The sequence below is a fragment of the Athene noctua genome, chromosome 3 (genome assembly GCF_965140245.1).
Source record: "Athene noctua chromosome 3, bAthNoc1.hap1.1, whole genome shotgun sequence".
Taxonomy (NCBI): Eukaryota; Metazoa; Chordata; class Aves; order Strigiformes; family Strigidae; genus Athene; species Athene noctua.
The window spans coordinates 27061121-27083379 of NC_134039.1; the positions used below are offsets into that span (position 1 = coordinate 27061121).

A 22259-nucleotide genomic window follows, 5' to 3' on the forward strand; every position below is an offset into this window, starting at 1 on the left:
TTTACCTTGGTCTCAGAGAGAGGAGTATTAGCGTGAATTTCTCTCTGTGTGCAAGCCGATGACAGCTGTTAGCGTATAGATGTGCTTTTCATCCAGTCAGTCACATATGGGGGGGGCAGATATGAAAACCCAGAGGTACACCCAGCAGAAGCATATAACCCTTAAGCACAGAATTAGCCATGTGTGCACATATATTAGGCTTATGTACAAGAATAGATTCAGGGATATGAAAACTACATCTCACGTCTGACCATGTGTAGACACAGTCCAAATGTCTTTACAGTCATCTCTAGCAAGACTGCTTTCTTTCTCTTCCTTTCCCAGCCACATGTGCATAGAGATAGAAAACTGCATGGCAGAGAGAGCCTGCTCTGGGGTATACTCCTCTAGGTGCTCATGAATTGCATACAGGAGCTGACCCATCAGCTATGGCCCCATCACTTCAGGAAAGATGGAGGCTTACCAGCATTTAGCTGCTGGCAGCACGATTATATTACATGGCCTTTGACAGGTCACTGCTCCCTGGAGAGCAGATATATAATGCAGGAATGTGCAGTCTTTAGAGGGCTCATGTGGTTCTCATCAGCATCCCAACCCTCAGTGTGTGGGTCTGTTCTCCCACACATAGCTTTCCAGTGTGTCAGCACCCCTGCATGAAACCATAGGCTGGCTCTGCTCATCTTCCTCGCTGGCCTGTGTTGATGCAATTTACAGCAGGTCAGATCCTGTGCCTCCTTGAGTCACATAGTGACAGAGGCACCTGCTTACTTGCCAGATTTTCTGTCCCCCAGAGCATCTCTTAAATTTCCACTTTGATTTTCTGGCTGGATTTTCATTCTCTGCCCTGTTAAGATGACCTAAGTGTGCTATTTACTTCACTCCCACATCTGCCTCCTGGTCTGGGAAGGTGCACTTTGAACTTTAGCACTCAGAGCTACAGTCCCTCCAGCTATGAACACTGAAGTCTATAGTCCACACTGCACATAAGAGACTCTGTGATCTCTTATTGTAGTGAATGTTGTCCAGGCAAAAGATTTTGGAAAATACACTTCTTTTTTAAAAAAAAAAATTCAATTGCTCCTGCTATTTATGGACCTTTTTGCAACACTGTCACCATTTATTTCACTCTTTTAAACTAGATGCACCTAGGATTTTTGTTATTGAGGTTCCTTTTAAAGTGACTGGAGAAAGACAGGTTCATTCAGAGAGAAACTGAGATTTTTAATGGACTGAATCACTTGCTGGACATGTGTGTGGGTAATGGGGGAAGGTTAACATGATTGATATCCTAGCATCATCTGGCACCTGAATTCAGGTTGGGCTGAATATTAGCATGTTCGTTCATGATGCTGTTGATCCCTACTAGTAGCTATGAGAGATGAACTGGCTTTGCAAGTACTTAGCCTGGGAAGGATGGCACTGGGACACTGAGACACACCAAACTTTGGATGCTGCCAGCAACACATGTTATGTGCTCGATAAGAAGGCAGCTTCACATTTGTCCCATGCTGGTAAGGTTCTGCAATGTGGGGATTTATCAGCTGGAAAGCTAGGGTGGCCAAGCAGTCTGTGGCTCTCCCCTTTCCTTTCACAGTCCACACTGAGAAATGAAGGCACTTCAACCCTGACACCTTGCTGCATATCTGCCAATTTAGCTGGGACTCTAAATCAGTTTCTTGCATATCAGTGGGCCACAGCTTGGAGAGTACAGGTGGACATGGAGGAGCAGTGACTGCTGGACCATGCACACAAGTGTAAACAAGCACATTGGTCAATGTGAATGCTGAGGGAGCATGTTTGTAGATACACTTCGCAAAGGAGACTTGCATTCAGGTTACCCATGGTCTCACCTCAATGATATAGTCTTTTCCATCTTTGCTGTGGACGGCTTTGACAGCACAGATATCAAGACCTCCAAACATTTCCGCACAGGTGTCTGCCCAAAGTCTGTACCTGGAGAAACCACAGATGCATGGTCTAGGATTAACTGTCATTAGGTAGTCCACCAAATACAGTCACCTGTCCCACTGCCCATAGGAGCACAAACTGATTCGTGAGCCCTTTTTATCACAAGGCATACCTCATATGCTTTGCTGGGCCATTGTTTCCCTTTCTTGCACAGGGGATGGAGAAAAAAAGAAAAAGAATCTTGCCTGAAGTTTAATTTCAGATTATTTCAATCCTGCTGTCTAAGCCACATTAAAAACATTTATTTCTCTCCTTGGTGTTTACATCAGATCTACAGTTGGCAGTCATTTAGCCAAGCTATAGATATTTAGCTCAGTTAATCTCCCAGTAGTGTTGGTCCCTTAGTGTTTTTAGTGGCTTTGCCTGAAAGACCTCAATTATGCAGGCAGATTTTTCTTGATAAAATGTCCTGCACATTGGAGCTGGAATAGGATTGGAAAGTGAGTCCTAAATTTAGCAACGAGTAGCCATCTCCTCCCTTATCTGTAACCCAACGGCTCCTGCTTTTTACAATTTACTCTTTCAACTTCAATATTTTAGAGTGTCCTGCCTCCCTTCTATCCCTTGGGCATTGCTCCTAGCCAGGCAGTTCCATCACATGGACCAGGCACTGTTTTTTTAGAGAGCGCTACAGTCTGCAGCCCTTTTCTCTAGCTGTTCCAGGACAGGAATGTGAGCTGATGCCCCCTCAGCTATCCTTGTGTCAGAGGAGGAAGGAGAATGACAAGAGGCATATTAATGGGGGGGACTGCATCCCTGCCTTGTAGAAATGAGGAGGGTTCCTGTGCAGCTGCACTGCAGTCCCGAACATTTCAATAAAAATAATAATCTCAGAACAACAGATTTGTAAGCAGGACTATGACAAGATGAGGAGAATGGAGGGAAGGTGACAGTCCCATGAAAACCCTAACATTTTGCAGACCCTACAGGAACTGGGAAAAGAGCTGTTCTAGCCAAGGAACAAGTTTGTGTCCTTGAAGGCAGCCAGAGTCCCCATAGCTTGACAATGTAATGATCAACTTGTGTGAACAATATGTCTGTGGGAAGAAGCAAGAATATGGCTTATGTGACAACTGGTGCTCTCTTATCCCTAATGAGAAGACAAAGCATGCTCACCCCAGCTCCCCTGAAGAAGACAGTGCCTGAAGATGAATCAGTAACATAAGGAAAAGAAGAACTATGGACCCTGTGAGCCAGGCAGGAGGCACAGTGAGCCCACCTTGTGCACTACTGTGGCCCACTCACTCAGGGGCACCATCATGGGAACTACCTCTCTTCCTGAGGGACATCTCTAGGTGTCTGGGTTCAGCAACCAGGCTCAGGTAATTGTCCATGTCAGAGACCCCAGTAGCTACGTGTCTTCAATGTTGCTGGCCCTAGGTGAGCACTGGGAGGTGTCAGGGCTGCTGGGGTGGAGTAGCAGTGCTATGGGACAGAAGAGCTTATTTATGCATATGCATCAGGGGTAGAATTTGCAGAGAATTTACTGCCATTTTGCCTAGTGTTACCTGAACATGTCAATTCTTTGGGCTACTGTTCAGTACAGTAGGTACTTCAGGTTTCTCCTACTTATCAGAGCATTTCAGCACACTCCTGACTTGTTGCATACACTGATGACTCTCAGATTTCAACGGGATTTGTTGCATTTATGGCTGGATAAGGCTAGAGTGGTGTATTGTGGTACTACATCTATAAAATGACCCTTCGAAATGCAGCATGTCAGGCTGGTGGGAATCTGGGTTTTAGACCTACAGCACTGCAATGAGGGAATGTCTACCCTTCATCGCTCTAGCTTCAGCTGTGTTATAAACAACCGGGATGCATAATGTTCAGTTCCCACATCCTATTAGGGTCTTGCAGAGTCACCTTCAGCATCTGATTTGGGGCTTAGCTTGGTTTGGCTTCCCTGTTTCACACAACTGAAGGTGCAGAAGGGAACTTAGATGATCACCTGCACAAGTCTTGTACCCCAAAGAGGAGACATTTCTTTAATCTGCTTTGAAAGAGTACAGAGATTCCTCACTGCATCCAGGCAACCCATTTCTGTGCTATGCTATCTTCACCGTTACAAAATATAGGAAATTTTCAAATGAACCTTTTCTGCTATAATTTAAGGCCATTACAGTATTGTACTAGTAATATAAAGAGTGGCTAATGCCCTACTAGCAGCCTTCTACACATTTGAAGAGCTTGTGTCCTTCAAGTTTTTTTCATCTTTAGAGTGGTGTTCAGCTTGTCAACAACTTCTTCCAGCTCTGTGACAGCTAATGAAGTGGACATCTGCACTGCAGGCATAGATTCATGCATAAGTCCACACCTCTACTGGGAAATTATCAGTGGTCTGCTAACTGAAAAACAGAAAATTACACAAGCGGTTGTTGCATGCTTTTGTCATAGGTTGGTAATATTTTCTCTGAGTGTTCTCTTTATTGTCCTTCGGGCTCTCTCCAGCTCCTTGCTATCTCTCTTCAGATGTGGTGCCCAAACCTGGACAGAGTCAGAATTAATCATGTTCATGACAAATTGGAGGTATAATCTGAAAAAAATCTTAGATTCACTAGGGATGAGTGCCTACACATAATCTATGGATTCAATAAATCTATGGATAATCTGCTTAAACAGGATGGAGAACAAGTGACTTGATAGGAGTTTTGCAGAACAGGGTTTGGGTGTTACAGCAAAGCATCAGTTATCATGAGTCAACAAAGTAATGCAGTTGTGATATTAGCAAATATAACAGTGATTTGAAAATATGGAAGTATCATCTACAAATTTTAGTCTGCATGAGGCAATTCCTTCTGCTGTGTTCATCAGTGAGAAGACCTTAGCTAAAACAGTGTCCACTTTTGGGAGATCAATGCAAAAAGTGCTTTCAACATTCCAGCTGACAGATTTTTCCCTCTGTTGAGCAGAAGAAAAACACTTTTCTGTGTGTGCCTCATTCATAATGTATTTAGAATAACTTCTTGTTAATTCTTGTTTTGTTCTGTGACCTTTCTGATTTTATCCCTACATGTTTGTTCTCATATGCTTGACCTTAGCATGCTGGTCTTGTTTCCTGTGACTACATTAACTAAAGATCTAATGATTTAGCAATGTTGGCCTCTAGCTGTACTTCCAGTCTGTTCTCCAAAATAGGACAGTTTGCCTTTGTGCCCTTAGTATATTTTTAAGGAAACATTTGGTCTTTTAAATGCCTTTATCCAGCCTCCCAGGAGACCTCACTTACTAGTTCTCTCAGTTAACCAAAATCTGAAATTTAATTCCTCCCTTCTAACCCAAGAACAGCTAATACTGTCTTGAAATACTCTTCCTTACCTCTCTGTCATTGCAATCTGTTCTAGCATTGCAGAACCTGTGTTTGCCTTCCAGTTTCCAGAAATGGATGTCCTCCTAGAAAAACAAACCAAAAACATAACCTGAACATGAAAATACACTCCTGCCCCATCACCCTCATACTGTAATCTTCATTTGTGACTCAGTGCTTGTACAGGAGGGGATGAGGTGAGCTTCTTCCTCACAGAAGCCTTTCCAAATCCTGCCTCAACAACATAAAGAATATGGAGCAGGCTCCTGGCAGGACCTGTGGACCCGTGGAGAGAGGCGTCCATGCTAGAGCAGGTTTGCTGGTAAGATTTGTGACCCTGTGGGGGATCCACACTGGAGGAGTCCATTCCTGAAGGACTGCACCCCGTGGGAGGGATCCATGATGGAGCAGTTAGTAAAGAACTGCAGCCTGTGGGAAGGACTCATGTTGGAGAAGTTTTTGGAGAACTGTCTCCTGTGGGAGAGACCCCACTCTGGGGCAGGGGAAGAGTGTGAGGAGTCATTCCCCTGAGGAGGAAGGAGACAGTGTGTGATGAAGTGAGCACAACCCCCATTCCCCATCCCCTTGCACTGCTGGGAGAGAGGAGGTAGAGGAAAATTAGGAGTGAAGTTGAGCCTGGGAAGAAGGGAGGGGTTTTATTTCTCATTATCCTACTCTGATTGATTGGTAATTAATTAAATTAATTCTCCCTAATTCAAGTCTGTTTTGCCCATGGCAATAATTACTCGGTGATCTCCCTGTCCTTATCTCAACCCACAAGCCTTTCATTATATTTTCTCTCCCCTGTCCAGCTGAGAAGGGGGAGTGATAAAGCAGCTTTGGTGGGCACCTGGTGTCCAGTCAGGGTCAACCCCCCACAGGGCCGCAAAAGTGTACAGTCAGTATCTTAAAGGACACCAAGCTTTTAGGGATCAGTTGACCAAGCAGATCTGTGACCAAGACACCTTTACCATTGCCTAGTGGATAGACTAGCAGCTCATGGGCTGTTGGTGTCCACCATGGGCTGTACTCACCATCTCCAAGCTGGACCATTTCAGTCTAAAAGTAGCTCTAGTTTAGACACAGTTAGTGTAACCCATGAAGAGCACACTGAACTGCACTTGAGGTGACAAGATCAGAAATTACACTCATGAAACTAGAAAGGAAAGGACATTAACTTCTTACTAAGAGCTGGTGGCAAGGAATATCCCACCCCTGAAAGTCAGCAGCTACTGACTTTGTTCAAAGTGAAGATTGCACGAGTCTGTTTTGTCAATTATTAGGCCTAGCATAAAGGACACAGCCAGCATAAAGATGAACCAATAATCAAATTGTATTTGATACAAAAGGGTCAGTACATGGGTGAGTGCTGGGGGTACAAACAGGTCAGTCAGATTATACATAATCGACATCAATCCCACTGAACCCAACAATGGCACTGCACAACTAACAATAGGTGGAATGGAGTCTTAACTATAAATGAACCCTCTGTTTCTCCCCCTTTGGGGTGAGGGTGGAAGCATAATTTCTACTCTGATTTCCCCTGCTGTGTGAGCAGTATTCGTGTTTTCACCATTATTACAATACATTTGTACCGTAATCAAATCAAATCAAATCAATTTGGTGAAATTTTAGGCATGTATCACATACTGCTTATTTGCTGTTTTGAGACTGGTGCACGGCATGGGCTAAGTAGGTGTCTGATAGTAGTGTAAATCTGGAGTCACTGCACTGAAGTCAATGGGAAACTGAACTCAAGCCTTGGGTCACAAGCTGGAAGGAAGTGCACTGACCATCTGGGGTGGGGAGGAATGCATGAGTCATCCTGCAGCATCCTCCCTCTGGCAGATGCTTGGTTCAAAGTAAACATATTCTGGAGAATTTTGGTACACAATCTTTTCTCAGCAGAAAAGGGACTTTTAAAATCTATATGTGTGGGTGAAGGTATAAAAATACTGGATAGATTCCATGGCTCACATATCAAAGCAATTCACTTGGTATGACGCTACTGCAGATGCAGTAACTGCCTTTAAGACTGAGATTTGCTAGCTTGACTAATGTTTTTGAGTCTTCTATTTGAGACACCAGTGAGAGCTCTCCTATTTTGAGTGCTTTTACCTCTGTCCTTGGACATAGTAGGGACTTATTTATACCATAGAAATAACCTATTCTGTCTGATGATGGGACAGAAGGAACAGCCCCTGATGGGACTGACTATACTGCTCTCCCAAGCTCATGTCCCTAAATGGCTCTCTTGGTATAAGTCAACCTTCTGGGTTAGCAAGACCCTAGGTGAATTTTGCTGTTTGCTTTTTTTGCTAATAAGCTTCATTTCTCATTAAGGTGTTTCTCATTCATGTCTGTTTTCATATGAAAACATTCTTCATTTAGCAAACAATTGTTTGCGCAGCTATATTCCCAAGTGGGATTAGCTATCAGTGTGACTGCTTTCTTTCCTCAATCATCTGGTATTATTTCTGATCCCTGTCTGGATGAGCACATGGTGAGTGCAAATAATAAATGGGGAGAGGATATGGTCAGGCTAACTGGGCCTTTGTTTCATTTAGAGGCAGGCTGGGAGCAGGCTCTGGAGCCAAGGCTGGATAGGTTGGCAGGAATAGAGAATTTTAATTTATATTTTAAACCTTCCTTTCTTTGGCCAATTTAAGCCAGACTCCCTGAGATGTTAATGTAATATTAGACAACCGTGCTATTGTTGATCTGATCAGATTTAAAACAAATTTTCGCTCATTGAGTTCACATGAAGTAGCTGAATGTGACTCAGTCATTATCTAGTTTACTTAAATACCTCTGTGCTAGGAATCCAACTGGGAATTTTAGGCAGCTATAGCTGAAAAAAATGTGATTGTATACATTGGATTATCTTATTTAACTATGTTTTGCCAGAACTATGTCCTGGGTGTTTGTAAACATGGATCCAAAACTCACAGTGTTGTGGGTGTTACATAACATATAAAATTTATCTAGCAACTTGAAGAATGTACTGCTGGAGCTGTCTACTTGTCCAGAATTTTGTGGCTGGATAAGGAGCTTCTGGAGAAGCTATGCTCTTTGGCTTTTCTCATCTACTGGTTTGCAGTAAGAAGAAACAAGTGTCTTACCGAATCACATGGTTACATCTTTAACTGAGCTTGACAACTACTGAAGTTTGACTCGATGCTTTTTAATATTTTTAAACATACCAGTGTTGAGCACTGCCTTCATACCACCTCCTTCACTACCCCACAGGTCAGGGAGGAGCTTTGGGGCACCCACAGAAATGTCTCTTCTCATTTCTCTCCTTCATAGACTTTAAGGAGCACATATGCAAAATTCCCACAGAAACCCTGCATGCTGGCCATGCTGAGGCCATTCGTACCCGGTGCTGTGTGCTCCTTGTGTCCTTGTGTGCTTGCGGTTTCATGATCTCCAGCTGGGGAGGGTATGGGGTGTTGCTATGGGTTGGACGCTGTAGGACTCCATGAATTGCAGGCTTGCTCAATCTTTTTTATCGTTTTCCCCATGTGGGAAGGGGGTGGGCTTAGTTCCCACTAGAGGGTACTGGGAGCCAGAGGATTTCGCTGGGAAAGATGAGTCCTTCAACAACAGGAGGGAGAGGTGATAGGTGATGGCAGAGCACAGTTGTTTAAGTGGGAACTAACTGATTCTCAGAAACATGTAGAGATTTACCTTCCAGAAACAATGAGCTGATGGTAATGGAGAAGATGATCGGTAGATGAGGGATCTGGGTTCAGAAGTGGGAGGAGAACAGCAGGGCTATTCTTCAAGGAAATTAAGTCAGCTTCCTACTCCTGCACAGAGCAGACACGGACTGAATCACATCCACAGCACTGTCTCCCCCCTGTCTCACTTCAGCACAGCCATGCACTCACATGTAAGCCTTGTAGTTGCTGCCGATTTTCTGGATTCTGATGTCGTACTTGGAGTCAATGAATGGCTCAGTGGTGGCATAGGTTTTTGCCATGGCTACTATGCTGGCCATGTCCTGGAAGTCATGCTGGTTCTCAACTTTGACCTTGATTGCCACAATACAGTGAAAAAGTGACAAGAGCAACAGGAACAGAAATATGTTGTGAGCAGAAGTCATCTCCATGCCTGAATAGCAAATGTCAGTTAAAACCCACACAGATGAAGCTGAGAACAGAACAGGGATTGTGTGATTTAAAGACAGAAGTTCCCCAGAACAACCCAACCCAGAGCAAGTCAACACCTTCTCCTTTCTCATGCACAAGTCCTAGTAAACCTGGCACTAAGGAGGCAGCTAGACCTTTGCCCAGATGGCTCTTGATAATGCTCATTGATGTTATGATGCTTCAGAAAAAAATATTTGATCTCTTAAGGGGCATTACTTCATTCAAAAATTGGAATTGCTATTTTCTGTGTTGGGATGGACGAGAATGAAGTATTTTGGGTGGTCAGGAAATAGAAACCAATGTCAGGAAATCAACAAGAGAGCTGGTTGTCTGCCACTTCCAGGCTTCAGTTCTCTGGGATTTCACATTACCTCCCTCCACACTTTCTTTGAGAAGCAATGCAGGTCTCCTAGCTGGAAGCCAGCTCTGAAGGGAAAGGCTGTCTCTCAGGGAGTCTGTGATTCCTGGGGAGATTTGTGTGAATGCGACACTATGGGCATGTGTGTGGGACAGCTGCTTAGGTGTTAGACTTGAGTTGCACTTGGGAAAGAGAGGGCAGCGGTGAAAGGCTGAATTTTCACAGATTTGTATTCCATTATGAGAAATGCTCTATATCTTACCCCCCAAAAAAAGAAAAAAAGGAAGAAAGAAGGACCAAAACAGTGGAAGTTCTGATCATGTGGTCATATCTCTACAAAAACTCATTGATTTGGGAGAGGAAAACTGAACAAGCAGGTAACAAGAACATAGTGGACAAATTCACCTCATTCATACTATCAACCCCAGCCTTTAGGTATAGGCAAAAACTTGTTTGGTGCATCAGAGAAACCCTTGCAAGTCTTGTTCCTTAGAGCTGGATGGAGGCAGAAAGGGTTGGTTGATTGGTGGAAAAAAGACCAACACTGTGTGAAAAGGGTAAGCAAGTGAGTGACTTTCTTTATGTATTACCTCCACTTTGTAATTCAGTAACACTTCAAGACCACAGCTGGGGATTGCAACCCTGCTTTGCTAAGTGTCTACTCGCTCATGACAGCTGTTTGGTTTCTGCCCTAGAAGAGTTTCCCAGTTGCATCAGTGTGTTTGTTAAATGAAGGTGATGCCAGCTCCATCTCAGTGGAGCCAGCTGAAGGAAATGTGTGCAATGGTGTTTCTTTGCAAAGAACAAACAAGTGGGTTTACATATCTGCTTTCAACCATAAGAGGAGCCATCTTCACTAGAGAACAGAGGACAAGCTTGTTGCTAACCTATTTTACTCTGTTTAGTTTTGTGTAAGAACCAGCTGTAACTTAAGTGAAAGATGCAGTCACATCCTAGTGCAGAAAAGCTCTTGAGAACTAGACAGGTTGTGGGGAAGGTGAAAAGTGCATCTAGTTTGACCCGTGACCATTTCTAGATTCCTGAATAAGAAGAAAAAAAAGACCTTGTCTTTGTTTCTCCTTTTGCTGAACGCCCCATACCCCTAGTACTCCCCCCTTTTGCTGTGGTAAGGGCTGTGCTGTTGCTATTCGGGGACTGCTGAGAAAAGGAGCAGAGGAAGACGACAGTCGTCTCTGGGGTGGGAGGGCAGAAAAAAAGGAAATCACAAACACAAAGGGGAAATGTAAAGGCAACCACTGCATGTCATCCAGGAAGATGCAGCCTTGCTCTGGGCTGTGTTGTTCACCTCTATGTCTGAGTGGGACTGCATGTGGTGCCGGTTGCTCCTGGCGCAGCAGAGCAGGGTGAGGTGGTAGGAATGCCCTGGAGGCAGCAGGAGGAGTGGGAGTGGGGAGCATGTCACATGGGGGAAGCCTCCATCCTGGGCACGGCTTGACAAATAAGAACAACGCAGTGTGTGTTAGGGCTGGGTATTTTTGTTGCACAGATAAGAGCTGCCCTGAGCTGAATGACATCAAGTGAGAGAGTCCCACCCAGATGAGATGATCACAGGAGGGATTGCATGGACAGGTGATGCACAGTGTTATGACATATTCTCCTGGACCCCTTTTGCAATGGGAAAAGACAAAAGCTGTTATATAATTACCTGCTTGGAACAAGGACATTTGTGGGATCCGAAACAAAGTGCTGCACTTGTGCAACAGATATCATTGAGCCCTGGCTGAAACGTTTGCATCCCCAGCCCAGGAACATTTGTCCCAGAGCCAGAGGAAGGGATGCTGCTTCCCTCTCCAGATTGGAATTAGTCTGTATTGTTATTGCTAGAAAGGAGCTGTATACTTGTCTCATTAAATAGGAATTTTCCTCAAAAATACAGCATGCTATAGAAAAGAAAGGTCCATTTCTTCCTCCTCTCCATCACCCACTCCCTATAGGGAGAGAGAGAAAGTGCTTGAAGGTATTTTCTCCAATGGGCCTGAGGATTTTTGGCTGGGTAAATAAAGAGGGGGGAACTCACTAAGGACATAAATTAAAAACGAAGATGACTCCCACAGTGCTAATGCCACTACACAGTCCTCAGGAAACAGCTCTGCCATTTTCCCTGGCCTGTGCCAGAGTCTTTCCATGGACTTTTCAGAGAAGTCATCTCACAGAGGTTCCCTTTAGGAGATCACAGCCTCATTTCCCATCAGGCATCAAAATAATCACAACACCAAAGCTGAAATCTGAGCCACCATTTGTTAATTGTTAGAGCTGGCCAAAATTGAAAAAATAACAACTGTGTCCTGGGTTAATGCTAGTTTAGTCCAGGGTACGGTTATTACTTCATAAACAGGAAGCACTCAAGTTACAGTCAAATTAGATTTATTTTCCTGCCTTACCTATCAAGTCCACCATTTTATTAGCTTTCTACTTCTAAATTTTGTATAATTAATATCCTCCTGCCTCGTAATCCTTTTATGTGTCAATAAAATATCCATTCTCCTAATAAGAGAAAAAACCTCAGAGATAACCAAAGCCAGGGTGGATGTAGTGTGACACCAAAGGGCATTATTTAAGAGGGTCTATTAAAAATCATTCTAGAGCAAACAGTTACTAATTTACCTAATAAGGGATAAATCTGTCTTCTAAAATAGCAGGTTGGCCAATGCATGAAACTGAGAAAAGATGTTGGAAAGAGATCAACAGAAAGCTGTTTTTCTTCCTCGCTCTTCTTTTTTCACAACCTTCTTAGGATAAATGCAATATCCCATTAGCTGTGTAGAGGAGTGCAAACAGCAAGTGCAAACACAGCCCCTGCCCTGGTGGCCTGTTTGCTTAGCTGTGCTGGCTGTTTGAGCAGCAATAGACTCATTCTGGAGCCATCAGCTGCTGTTTGCTGTAGCATTTTAGTGACCTGGTGTGAAGAGTTTGGGCCAGTGTGTTGACAAATGCCTTTTCTGAGTAAGAAAGTTCCCTGGGACAGTCTCCGTTTCCCTTCTGGGTCTCTTCTCTAACCCAGGCACCAGCCATGCCTTAGCACACTCCCTGCTGCTGCACTGGAGAGTCTGACTGGATCCCTGGGCACATGCTCACATAGATGTGACTGTTCCTTTGCCCTGGGGTGGCATCTCAGAGGCTGATACTACATGATGTGCAACTGGTGCTGGTTCCTGTCCTCCACCTGCCCGAGAGGCTCTGATCTTCCTGCCTTTATCTGGAGAGCAGTCTGAGGGACAGATCGGGAAGAAACACTTCTGCTCCATCCCTGCTGTGAACCTTTTGAGGCCTTTCTACAACACAGGATTTTGGAAGGTGGATCCTGGCATTGTTAAAACCATACTGTAGATATTTCCCGGGCAATCTGAGCCACCCCTGAGATCTGTGTGAGCACAGGGTCCTGCAGTGAGGGACCTAGGTAGAAATTTCTGCTTCCTCTGTCTCATAGTTCACAATTCTAGTGCCTCTTGTATATCCCAGATGTTTCTGAACACCAGGGCCCCAGGGCTATGGCACTCCTCTCTCATCTTTAACCTAAGCAGTGCAAGGTATTGCATCACAGTCCCCTTTTGCCTTCATTAGATACATGGCCACATGAAAAAATAGTCAGCCAAAGTAGCGTAATTATAGTAGTCTGCTAGGGCTGCCCTAGCCTTGCCTTTCTGAGTGTCATCCAGTTTTAACTCTGCCTTACAGGTTAAACTCATACCACTTTGGAGATGGCTTGCAGAAGCAGTTTTTGTGTCCAAACTGGGGTTAGAGGCAGGTTCAGCTGGAAGGTTAAGTGTCCAAGGCTGAGCCAGGGCTGAGCTTGGCACCGGGATGTTTAACTGAGTCTTGGTAGGCTTGTGGAAGTGCATGGTATGAGTGTTTTCCTCAAGAAGAACTGGTGTGGCCACACAAAGCTTGTGATTTTTCATCCATCTTGACCTGCACTTAGCCTTTCTGTAGTGACTTTACCATTTTGGGACAGCGGGTCTTCAGCAATGGCTCTACACAAAGGGTTTCCTTCCCTGTCCTTCCCTCTACCCCAGATTATACTCCCCTTCTCAGAAAATACCTGATCCAACTGGCACACATTCAGTTTAGGCCTAACTTTGACCCACCTCAAAATAATAGAAGGCACAAAGGAGTCTTCATTTCCTTATTATCCTCACACTAAAGTTCTCCAGATGTTATGCTGCCTTTAATGCATTAAACCTTATAATCCCTACTAACTTCCTAATGAAGAGCTTCTCTCAGCTCCAGGTCTTGGCAGCTCTGGTCCCCGGTGCCCTGGATCAGTCACCCTTTTCTGTGTCCAGGAAAAGCTTTCAGACTGATGTACAAGAAATGTGGATGCTTTTGCTATTTTCAAGATGGGTGGTACCTCCTTGCTCATGAGTCAGTGAGAACACAGTGATTGGGCTGCTCTGTCATGAATGTTACATGTCAAGTCATTATTTGTCCTCTGTAAAAGAAAATATTTGTTTCTTGACAAATCAAGGTAAACCTTTCCCCTTCCTTTCCTCTTTAGCACACTGGATTTTCAAAGCTCTCTTTTGGAACATTCTATTTCCAGTCCCGAGAGAGACAAGGTGATGAGCTGTCCTTCCTGATAAAAAGCTTGCAGTATTTTTACCTTACAGAGTGGCTCTGTTTAGTTTGTATTATATTTATAGCAGGAGAAAAGAAAAAAAAAAAAAAAAGAAGTAGAGAAGTCTTTCCCATCCAGTAAGAGAGAAAATAACTCTGACCACATTATTATGAACAAGTTTATCTTCTACAATGTAATAAATTCATCTGAGCCAGGGTTTGTAGTGGGGAGGTGTTTTCATAATTATGGGGCAGGAGGGGACAGGAGGTGGCTCTTAAAATGGCCTAATTAGAGAGGTCTAAAAATAAATTATGAGCAGCAATATATATATATGTATATATATAATTAATATAAATATATATAAAGCTGCATGAATAGATACTGCTTTTCCTCTCTTTGCAGATCTGGCAGTAGTTTCCTTCTCATGATCTGATCAGGAAGAGGTGAAGAGGCTCTTTGAGTGAATTAGCAGTGCTGGGCTCTGTTCCTAGGGCACTTTAGGGTCATGTTAGCATACAAATGGCAGATATTAACACACTCAGAGCTTTATTCTTTTCCATGGGCTCTGGCATTATGAGATCTGGAGTCAGGAAGAAGTGTTATTCCTTTCTCTTTGTAGTGCTCACCCTATTCCACAGAGACCCCCCAATCAATTCTGGGGGAGGTAGGCTCAAACTGCACAATGCTTAAAGATGCCTTGACCTCTTAGGAACTGCTGGGGGGAACAATGGTTCAGTTCTGCACAGGGAAGGACATTTTCTCTCAGTGTCCATCCATGGTTTCCCTGGAAGACTTCTTGAGTACTGTTGACCCCATGAGCCTTGGCAACTTAAATACAGTAAGAGGAAGGTAATTCTCTGCTGACTCCATTGTAAAACACTGTCTAAGCAGGATTTCTACAGATATTTTATTTGTATTGATACCGTATTGGACCACCAGCACACAGAGCGCTTGTTATGATCTTCCAGTGCCAGCGAAATATGAAGTGACTTCAAATTTTGAAGGGGGATAATGATGGTCATGGGAGGGCATGAGGGGCATATGTCCTGTTTTTAATGAGAAGATTGTCTCTCTGGGTGAAGTCTATTCCTGGTGTCTCTCTTCAAGTCAATAGGGATGCTATTGTTTCTGGATTTCTCAATGGAACTTTCAAAATATGTTTTTCTTCATCTCCACCTACACCTTACATGCACACATCACTTGGCAAGAGCATTTCTATCACTAATGGTATATTGACAGCATTTTTGGTCTTGACCTTGAATACTAACTGTTCCTCTTCCAAGCTAAAGACAGTCAATAGAGCCTGTTTCTTACAAGTCCTAACACAGCTATTTTTCATTTTAGCTTTGAGGATTCTCCGTTCAACCCTCTGATTAAAAAATGTGGTGAGTGAATTTTGTGCAAATGTGAAAACAAACAATATGTGGAAATGAAAGTCTGACTATTGTAATTATGGTCTTTTTAGTCATTATTGCAAAATAATAAAAACACTTCTTATAGTGCCAAAGGGTTATGAACATGAATTAGCAATAAGTATCAGCTAACCATTACAATCCCTTTGGTCTGTAACACAGAGAAACTGAAGAACTGTGAAATGACCCAAATCTCCCTGCAAGCTGATGGTGGAGCAATCTGGGGAAGAGGCCTTTTCTGTGTCCAGAACTTTTCTGGCTCCTGGCCACTGCCTCAGTACAAATAACAGTGTCTGGGCTTCCTATCTTTGCTCATTCTTCTAAGTCTTGGTGCCTCCCATTACATGTGATTTTAGCATTAATAACAAGAAAAATATAAGTACTTCCTTGACAGATTCTGCTGGTAATTAGATTGTAATCTGAATGCTCACATCCTTAGAAGCACCCATTACATGTACAAATATAAGGCTTGCTATCTTGACATTGTTTGTTGTAGTAAGTGCTATTTTTAATACTCACATGTGCACTTTGGCTAATAAGTTGGTTATTTTATCCTTTGTTTCTTCAGTCACTGCTTTTATACAAAACATGACCCGATGCAGGTGCTTTATTAACATTTATTTTCTTAAACTCATCTAAACCAAAAGCAAACCTTTCTCTCTTTTCATATTAGGTATATTTTACAGCTAAAGACCTGCTATCATCTCTACTTAAGACCAATGCAAAGAAATCCTTTAGCTCTTTGTAATCTCCTTATCATCACTGGTTACTGCTTTTACATCATGATGTTTTAAACCACCGTTATGTCTCCTGGAAACTTCCTTATTCTGGATTACTTAATTGAAGGTTTAATCGTTTTTTACCTATAGGTGTCACTTTTCTAGTATACTCATAGTTGTGTTTATCTATACTTCTGACATTTTCTGTGGTTTCTTTCTGTCAATCCCGGTTGTGCTTGAGCCCTATTGCCTTAAAAACAACATGAAACAAATTCCTGTTACTTGTCTTTTAAACCAACTGACTTGTTCTTTATTTTGTTTTCACTTTCCCTCTTCTTCTTTTGCTCTATGCAATGAAATACAGTGGGACTTCGAGAAGACTAATTTAATCAGTCTCAATTTTCCTTCAGGCTGCTTGTGGCTGGAGAAGAGCCCAAACTAAAACCATAAGGTCAACAACCTTCCTTCCTGCACCTTCCTCATCTACTAAACAGAGCAGTGTTGAAATTCTGTGCCCAAATCCATGTCCAGACTCTGCTAGTAGTCTCTAGTTTCATAATGGACTAAAGTAAATTTGGCCTCAGACCAATTCTTTCTTCTAAGATGCTGGCTGTCAGTCTATCTTCATGTGGAACGACTTCCTATGTACCCACCTTGTACTACTGCATACAATTGTGCTTGGAATTTGAATAGAAACTCTCTTCCCCTATAACTTGTGACAGCAAAAATCAATATCATTAAAGAATAAAATGGGTTGGAAAGTGAGGTATGGAAGAAGACCTGGTGTCTGGTGCAGAAGACAATAGCTAATTATTCTGCTTAGAATTTTGTCTGGAAACACTGTTAAAATTGGGGTACTTTGATTCTGCCCTCATTTCTGTAGCCACTGAGGGTTCTTTGTGCACAAGAGAGGAACACGAATCTCTCCCTACATTATAGGTCTGCATGTACTCTAATTCAATGACACCTCTGCCTGTTTAACATACGCAGCACCAGTATTTTAACAAACTTTTCCTGCTTACTTAAATGTTTGTTCTTTGATGCTGAAAGCCAACTCCACCACTGGCCCAGGGATCTGAGCCCACTTCCTTTCTGACAGCTACCATTCAGACAGGTGAAGACTGCAACCAAAGTAGGAAAGATTATGAGAGCTTCCATGTGCAATCCAGGAAGCCAAAAAGGGCTTCTGTTTCCAGAGTGTAAGCAAACAAGCTGCACCAAGGTTAAGTTTGCTGTACCTATATATAATTTTAAGGCAAAGTGTGAGGTTGGGAGAAAGTCTGTCTGCTCTAGGGAAGCACTGTGACAGGGGTATCAGTTATGAAGTTCATGTACCACCCATTTGGATTCAGAGATGATAGAACAGAATTTCCTTCTTCAGAACAAATCAAGTTTTAGACAGATAGGGATGTTTTTTTCAAAAGGTATATGCAAGAAAGAGGAGGCTAATGTGCATCAGGAATGTGCTGGCAATGCCCTACTGAAAGGGAAGCTCTGCCACCCCAAGAATAAAGATCCCAGAGAGCCTGGGAGAAACAAACGTGTCCTTCTGGGAAGTGAACTGTTTTTCAGGATTCCTTGGCAGACAACCAGCCACTCTGCTTTGTAAGATCTTGTTCTTTCTTGCAAGGAGGGAAAAAATAACTGAAGAGGTTGCTCCCATTTTATTGAATAAGGTCATCATAATGTGCTCAAAAAGACCAGTACCACTTCTCCTCATTGTGAGAGCTATGGGGTGTAGCTGCACATTACAGGTGTCTGAATAAATGTTACCACTTTCAGGAGAGGAGAAAATATATAAAAGATGAGCCTAATGACTTGAGCCCAGCCAATTTTTCACCCACTCTTGACATCCCCCCTTCCCGCATCCCTGGCAGTCTCTACCCCAATACCACTGCCTGTCTCCAAGTGTGTGGCAGCAGAAAAAGGCCTGTTCTCCCACAGGAACAGCCAGTGCAACCCAGAGAGTCTGTGGGGAGGTTTAACCCCTTTTCTGGCTGGCCACACACTGTGTATGATCACAGGAATCATGTGCCACATATATATCTGTTTTCCTGAGCTATATGTATTTTTTCTTTTACTTACCTTCCCCATTCCAGCATGACCATGTCCCAGCTTGACCACTACAGGGAAATTCGTAGTTGTGAGCTGAAAGACAAAAGAAGGAGTTCCTCATTAGTTATTTCTTTCCACCCATTGTATTTTAAATAGTTTACTTTTATTTAGTAGCTTTTATCCACTTCCCAGATGCTGATGAGAGGATAAAAAGGTAAAATAAAGATTGTCCAGGTGGTGGGACAATAAGCAAATAGCTCTTCACTGGGACCCATAAGATCAGAAACGGAGGCCAGGCAGAATTCTGCAGATATGACCGACTTTTGCAGCCTAATAGCAGTAAACTTCTAAAACCTTCTTACTTTTTCCTGTTGCTTTTCCAACCCTGTATGAATGTATGTATGTGTGTACACTCATGTGCATGTAAAAAAAGCTGCACTTGCAAGTTTGAGTAAGTGAACACTTTCAGATGCTGAAAAAATCTGAATGGTGAGAAAGACAAGGGCTGTTTGTTCTTTTTCCACACAGACTGCTTTGGCCTTTAAAGTACGTGTGAGCAGTCCCTCAGCAGCTCCCATTCCCCTCCCGTCAACAGTGGTGGGGGCAAGGAGAGAGGGAACAGGGGCCAACCCTTGGGGCAACTCACAAAGTCCATCAATTCATAACACCTCTTCCTCTCTTCTCTAACTTCAGGGGTGGGTAAATGGAATAAAAGAAAAAAAAGAGGAGCTAGAATAGGTGATAAAAATAGAAAAAAAATTGTCATGTCTTCTCCCTGGCTTGTGTGGTGTTTACATTGGTCAGGGTCCTGTCATTCAAGCCATGCAAGTGCATCTTAGTGCAGATGTTGGATTCTACTTTGAGAACTACAAATATCATCACTGCCTTCTATTCCCCAGTTTCATGCTCATGCTAGGATTGGAGTGATAGGCTGAGAGCTGGGTGGCTGCCCTGGCAGGAAATGCACATGCCAGGACTAACGAGGATATATGCACCACACATACCCTATGTACATTTCTACATCTCTGCTTGACATCACTGTGATCTTCATCTTGTCCAGTGCTCCTGATTCTTGTGATCTAAATGCTATCCCTTCAGTACATAACCTGTTATTTTTTATTGCATATTTCATTTTCTTTAATGAGAATTCTTTTAAAAGACACTTTTGTCTTTACCTAAATGCCTGAAGCTATGAGCTCTATTCATTAGCAGTTAACCTGGAGATCTGGCAATGGGAGGGAGTTGAATTTTGACAGATAAATGGCTCTCCTATTTATTTAAGTTTGAGACTAGGTAAACAAATTGTTCTTGTGCTAATTACCAATTGTCTGTATGGACAGGCAGGCGCTACGCCCTAAAAATAAAAAGGTTCTTCATTCTCCATCAGTGGCAGCTCACTATAAATAACAAAATTAGTAATGAACACTGATATGTTTTACTATTCAGCTGCTTATGTAAAGAAATGTCACAGGAGAAGGGAACAGTGTTCATTATGTTCTCAACCTGTGTCACTTGTGAGGACCTTCTTCAGGCAGAAAGCTGAAGGATCCTCTTCAGACCACAGAAGGGCACACAGCTGCAATAAATCACAGTCTTGTCACAGACAGGGACTAGCATCTGCTATTTAAGGAAAAAAACTCAAGAGACTGTGATAGGTGGCTATCTTGAAGCCACATAGTTAAGCATATGTCCAGGCACATGAGTTTGTGCTCTGCTTCCCCTTCACCTCTCTAATTCATTGTAAGAGCCTGAAACTTAATTTGCTGCTGGCATAAATGAATCAAATGGAGGACTGCACCTGAGGCTTACCGAAGATTGACCATGTCAGGCCTTCAATTCTGGAAGATGAAAGGTAACCTAGTAGTTAGGCTACCCACCTGCTCAGGCTCTGGGATACCTGGCTTGTTTCACATCTCTGTCATCCATGCCCTGTGCACTCTGAGCCAAAGTGCTTGCAAGCCCCAGCCTCTGTTCCCTGTTCTTGAGTGGAGGCAGCAGCTGCTCCTACCACACAGGAAAAGCAAGCTGCATGTTGCGAGCTGGCCTGATACCCTGGCAAGGAGGCCAAAGAAGTGTGTGGGAGAGATAAAGTTATATCACAAGCTCAAAGCAGCTAGAGGCAGGAAGTGATGTCTCTGCTGCCCTGTTTATGTATCCTACTTGCAGATTTTGCTGAGGGGCCCTGGCTTGAGTGTGGGGCCGAGGAGAGGGAAGCATCTGTTTTCCTGTGTACATGCAAAGAAAGTTTAGGATCCAATAAACAACCCAATTTTACTACTAGCCTGGAAGAAACCATCAGCAATGACAATGCTCTGCTCAAACCTCTCACTTTCTCTTTGTTTCTTGGAAACATGAGCTTCCTTGGTAAGCCTTGGCCTTATCCCACAAAGGGGTGACCAGCTGGTGCCAGGGCATGCTGGAGTCAGAAGCTGCTTGACCTGGCCATAGTGTGTGGGGTTTGAGGTGAAACACAGATCCAGACTCTGAATGTGTGGCAGTCTCACTGGGAAAGCTGCAGCTCCAGGAAAATTCTAGCATATGGTTTACCAGGAATCTGCTTCTGACACCAAATTTCCGTATTCACAAACCCACCTTACGGGGGAACCAATGAGAGACAGAGCAGCACATACACTTAGCTGCATTTTATGATGGGTTTAGTGACCATGAAGTGCCCTTAGTCTCTGTTGAAGTTAAGTGGAATCAAAAGTTCTCAATAGTCCACAGGACTAAAGGAACCAGAATCCACAAACATCCAGTAATGGAGGTGGGAAGCCCTTGCTGAAGTGGTGGAAGCAGACTGAACTCCACTGCAGTCAGTGAGGGCACTTCCAGCTTCCACCAGACTATTGTTGGGACTTGAGTCCCATTTCTGTTGCTAATAAGGTGGCCAGCCAGCATACTTGGCAAGCACACAGACAGGGAAAATGAAGGAAGGGAGAACATTTTATACACACAACTATGAAGCAATTCACACATGTAAGTGGTGGGAAGTTCTGGGGGTGGCCACAGGTGCCACAAGGGCAGACCTCTGAGGTAAGTATTTGCACATACTTAGTCATAGATTTCCTGGGAAAGAAGATATATTTAATCAAAGGATATCAACAAAATTTAATAAGAAAAGCATGTTTTTACTGAAAACATGCAAAGAAATATGTCTCTGTCTTTCTATTTGTTTGTTTATGTATTGTAATGGCTCTTTTTTCTTGGAAAATGGGGAAAAACACTTTGATGCTTTTAAAGTGTGAGCTGTTTACGGGGCTAGTATAGATGTTGTTTGATGAGGTTTTGGGATGGGACAGCAGCGCTACAGCTAGCTCAGTGATTAGATGCAGGGTGCTAGTTCATATGCATAACTCAACCCTTTAATTAAAATCCTATAAATATATTCCCAGATGCTGTCACACAAAAGTCTTGAGATGGTAAAGTTTACATATGTGTCTAGAACTTACTGTATGAAGATGCCTGTTTAGACTCAAGCAGGAGTTTGAATCCTGAAATAGGAATTCAAGCAAAGCCATCTGGTAGGAGTGAAAGGAGAGTAATGAAATTATTTCCAGTTTACAATACTGGAGGCCCAAAGTATATAATTTCAGCCTCTGATTTTAAGGGCTCTGCTCTGTGTATACTGTCACTGCAAAGATCACTTTGCAGTTTATCATTATTTTGGCACTGGTGTGTAAAAGTGAGTGCTGGTATGCATACATTAGCCT

At 43.2% G+C, this 22259-nt stretch overlaps 1 protein-coding gene across 1 annotated transcript in view; it reads right to left on the reverse strand.

Annotated features, from left to right (window-relative positions):
• SYN3 (synapsin III) overlaps positions 1 to 22259 on the reverse strand; it is a 210696-nt gene that overhangs the window by 22629 nt on the left and 165808 nt on the right. Inside the window, exons 6-9 of the mRNA XM_074902388.1 lie at positions 18580 to 18642; positions 9169 to 9311; positions 5287 to 5361; positions 1851 to 1953 (exon numbers count right to left, since the gene is read on the reverse strand). Of these exons, the coding sequence (XP_074758489.1) occupies positions 1851 to 1953; positions 5287 to 5361; positions 9169 to 9311; positions 18580 to 18642 (384 nt within the window). The remainder of the gene's footprint in view (positions 1 to 1850; positions 1954 to 5286; positions 5362 to 9168; positions 9312 to 18579; positions 18643 to 22259) is intronic.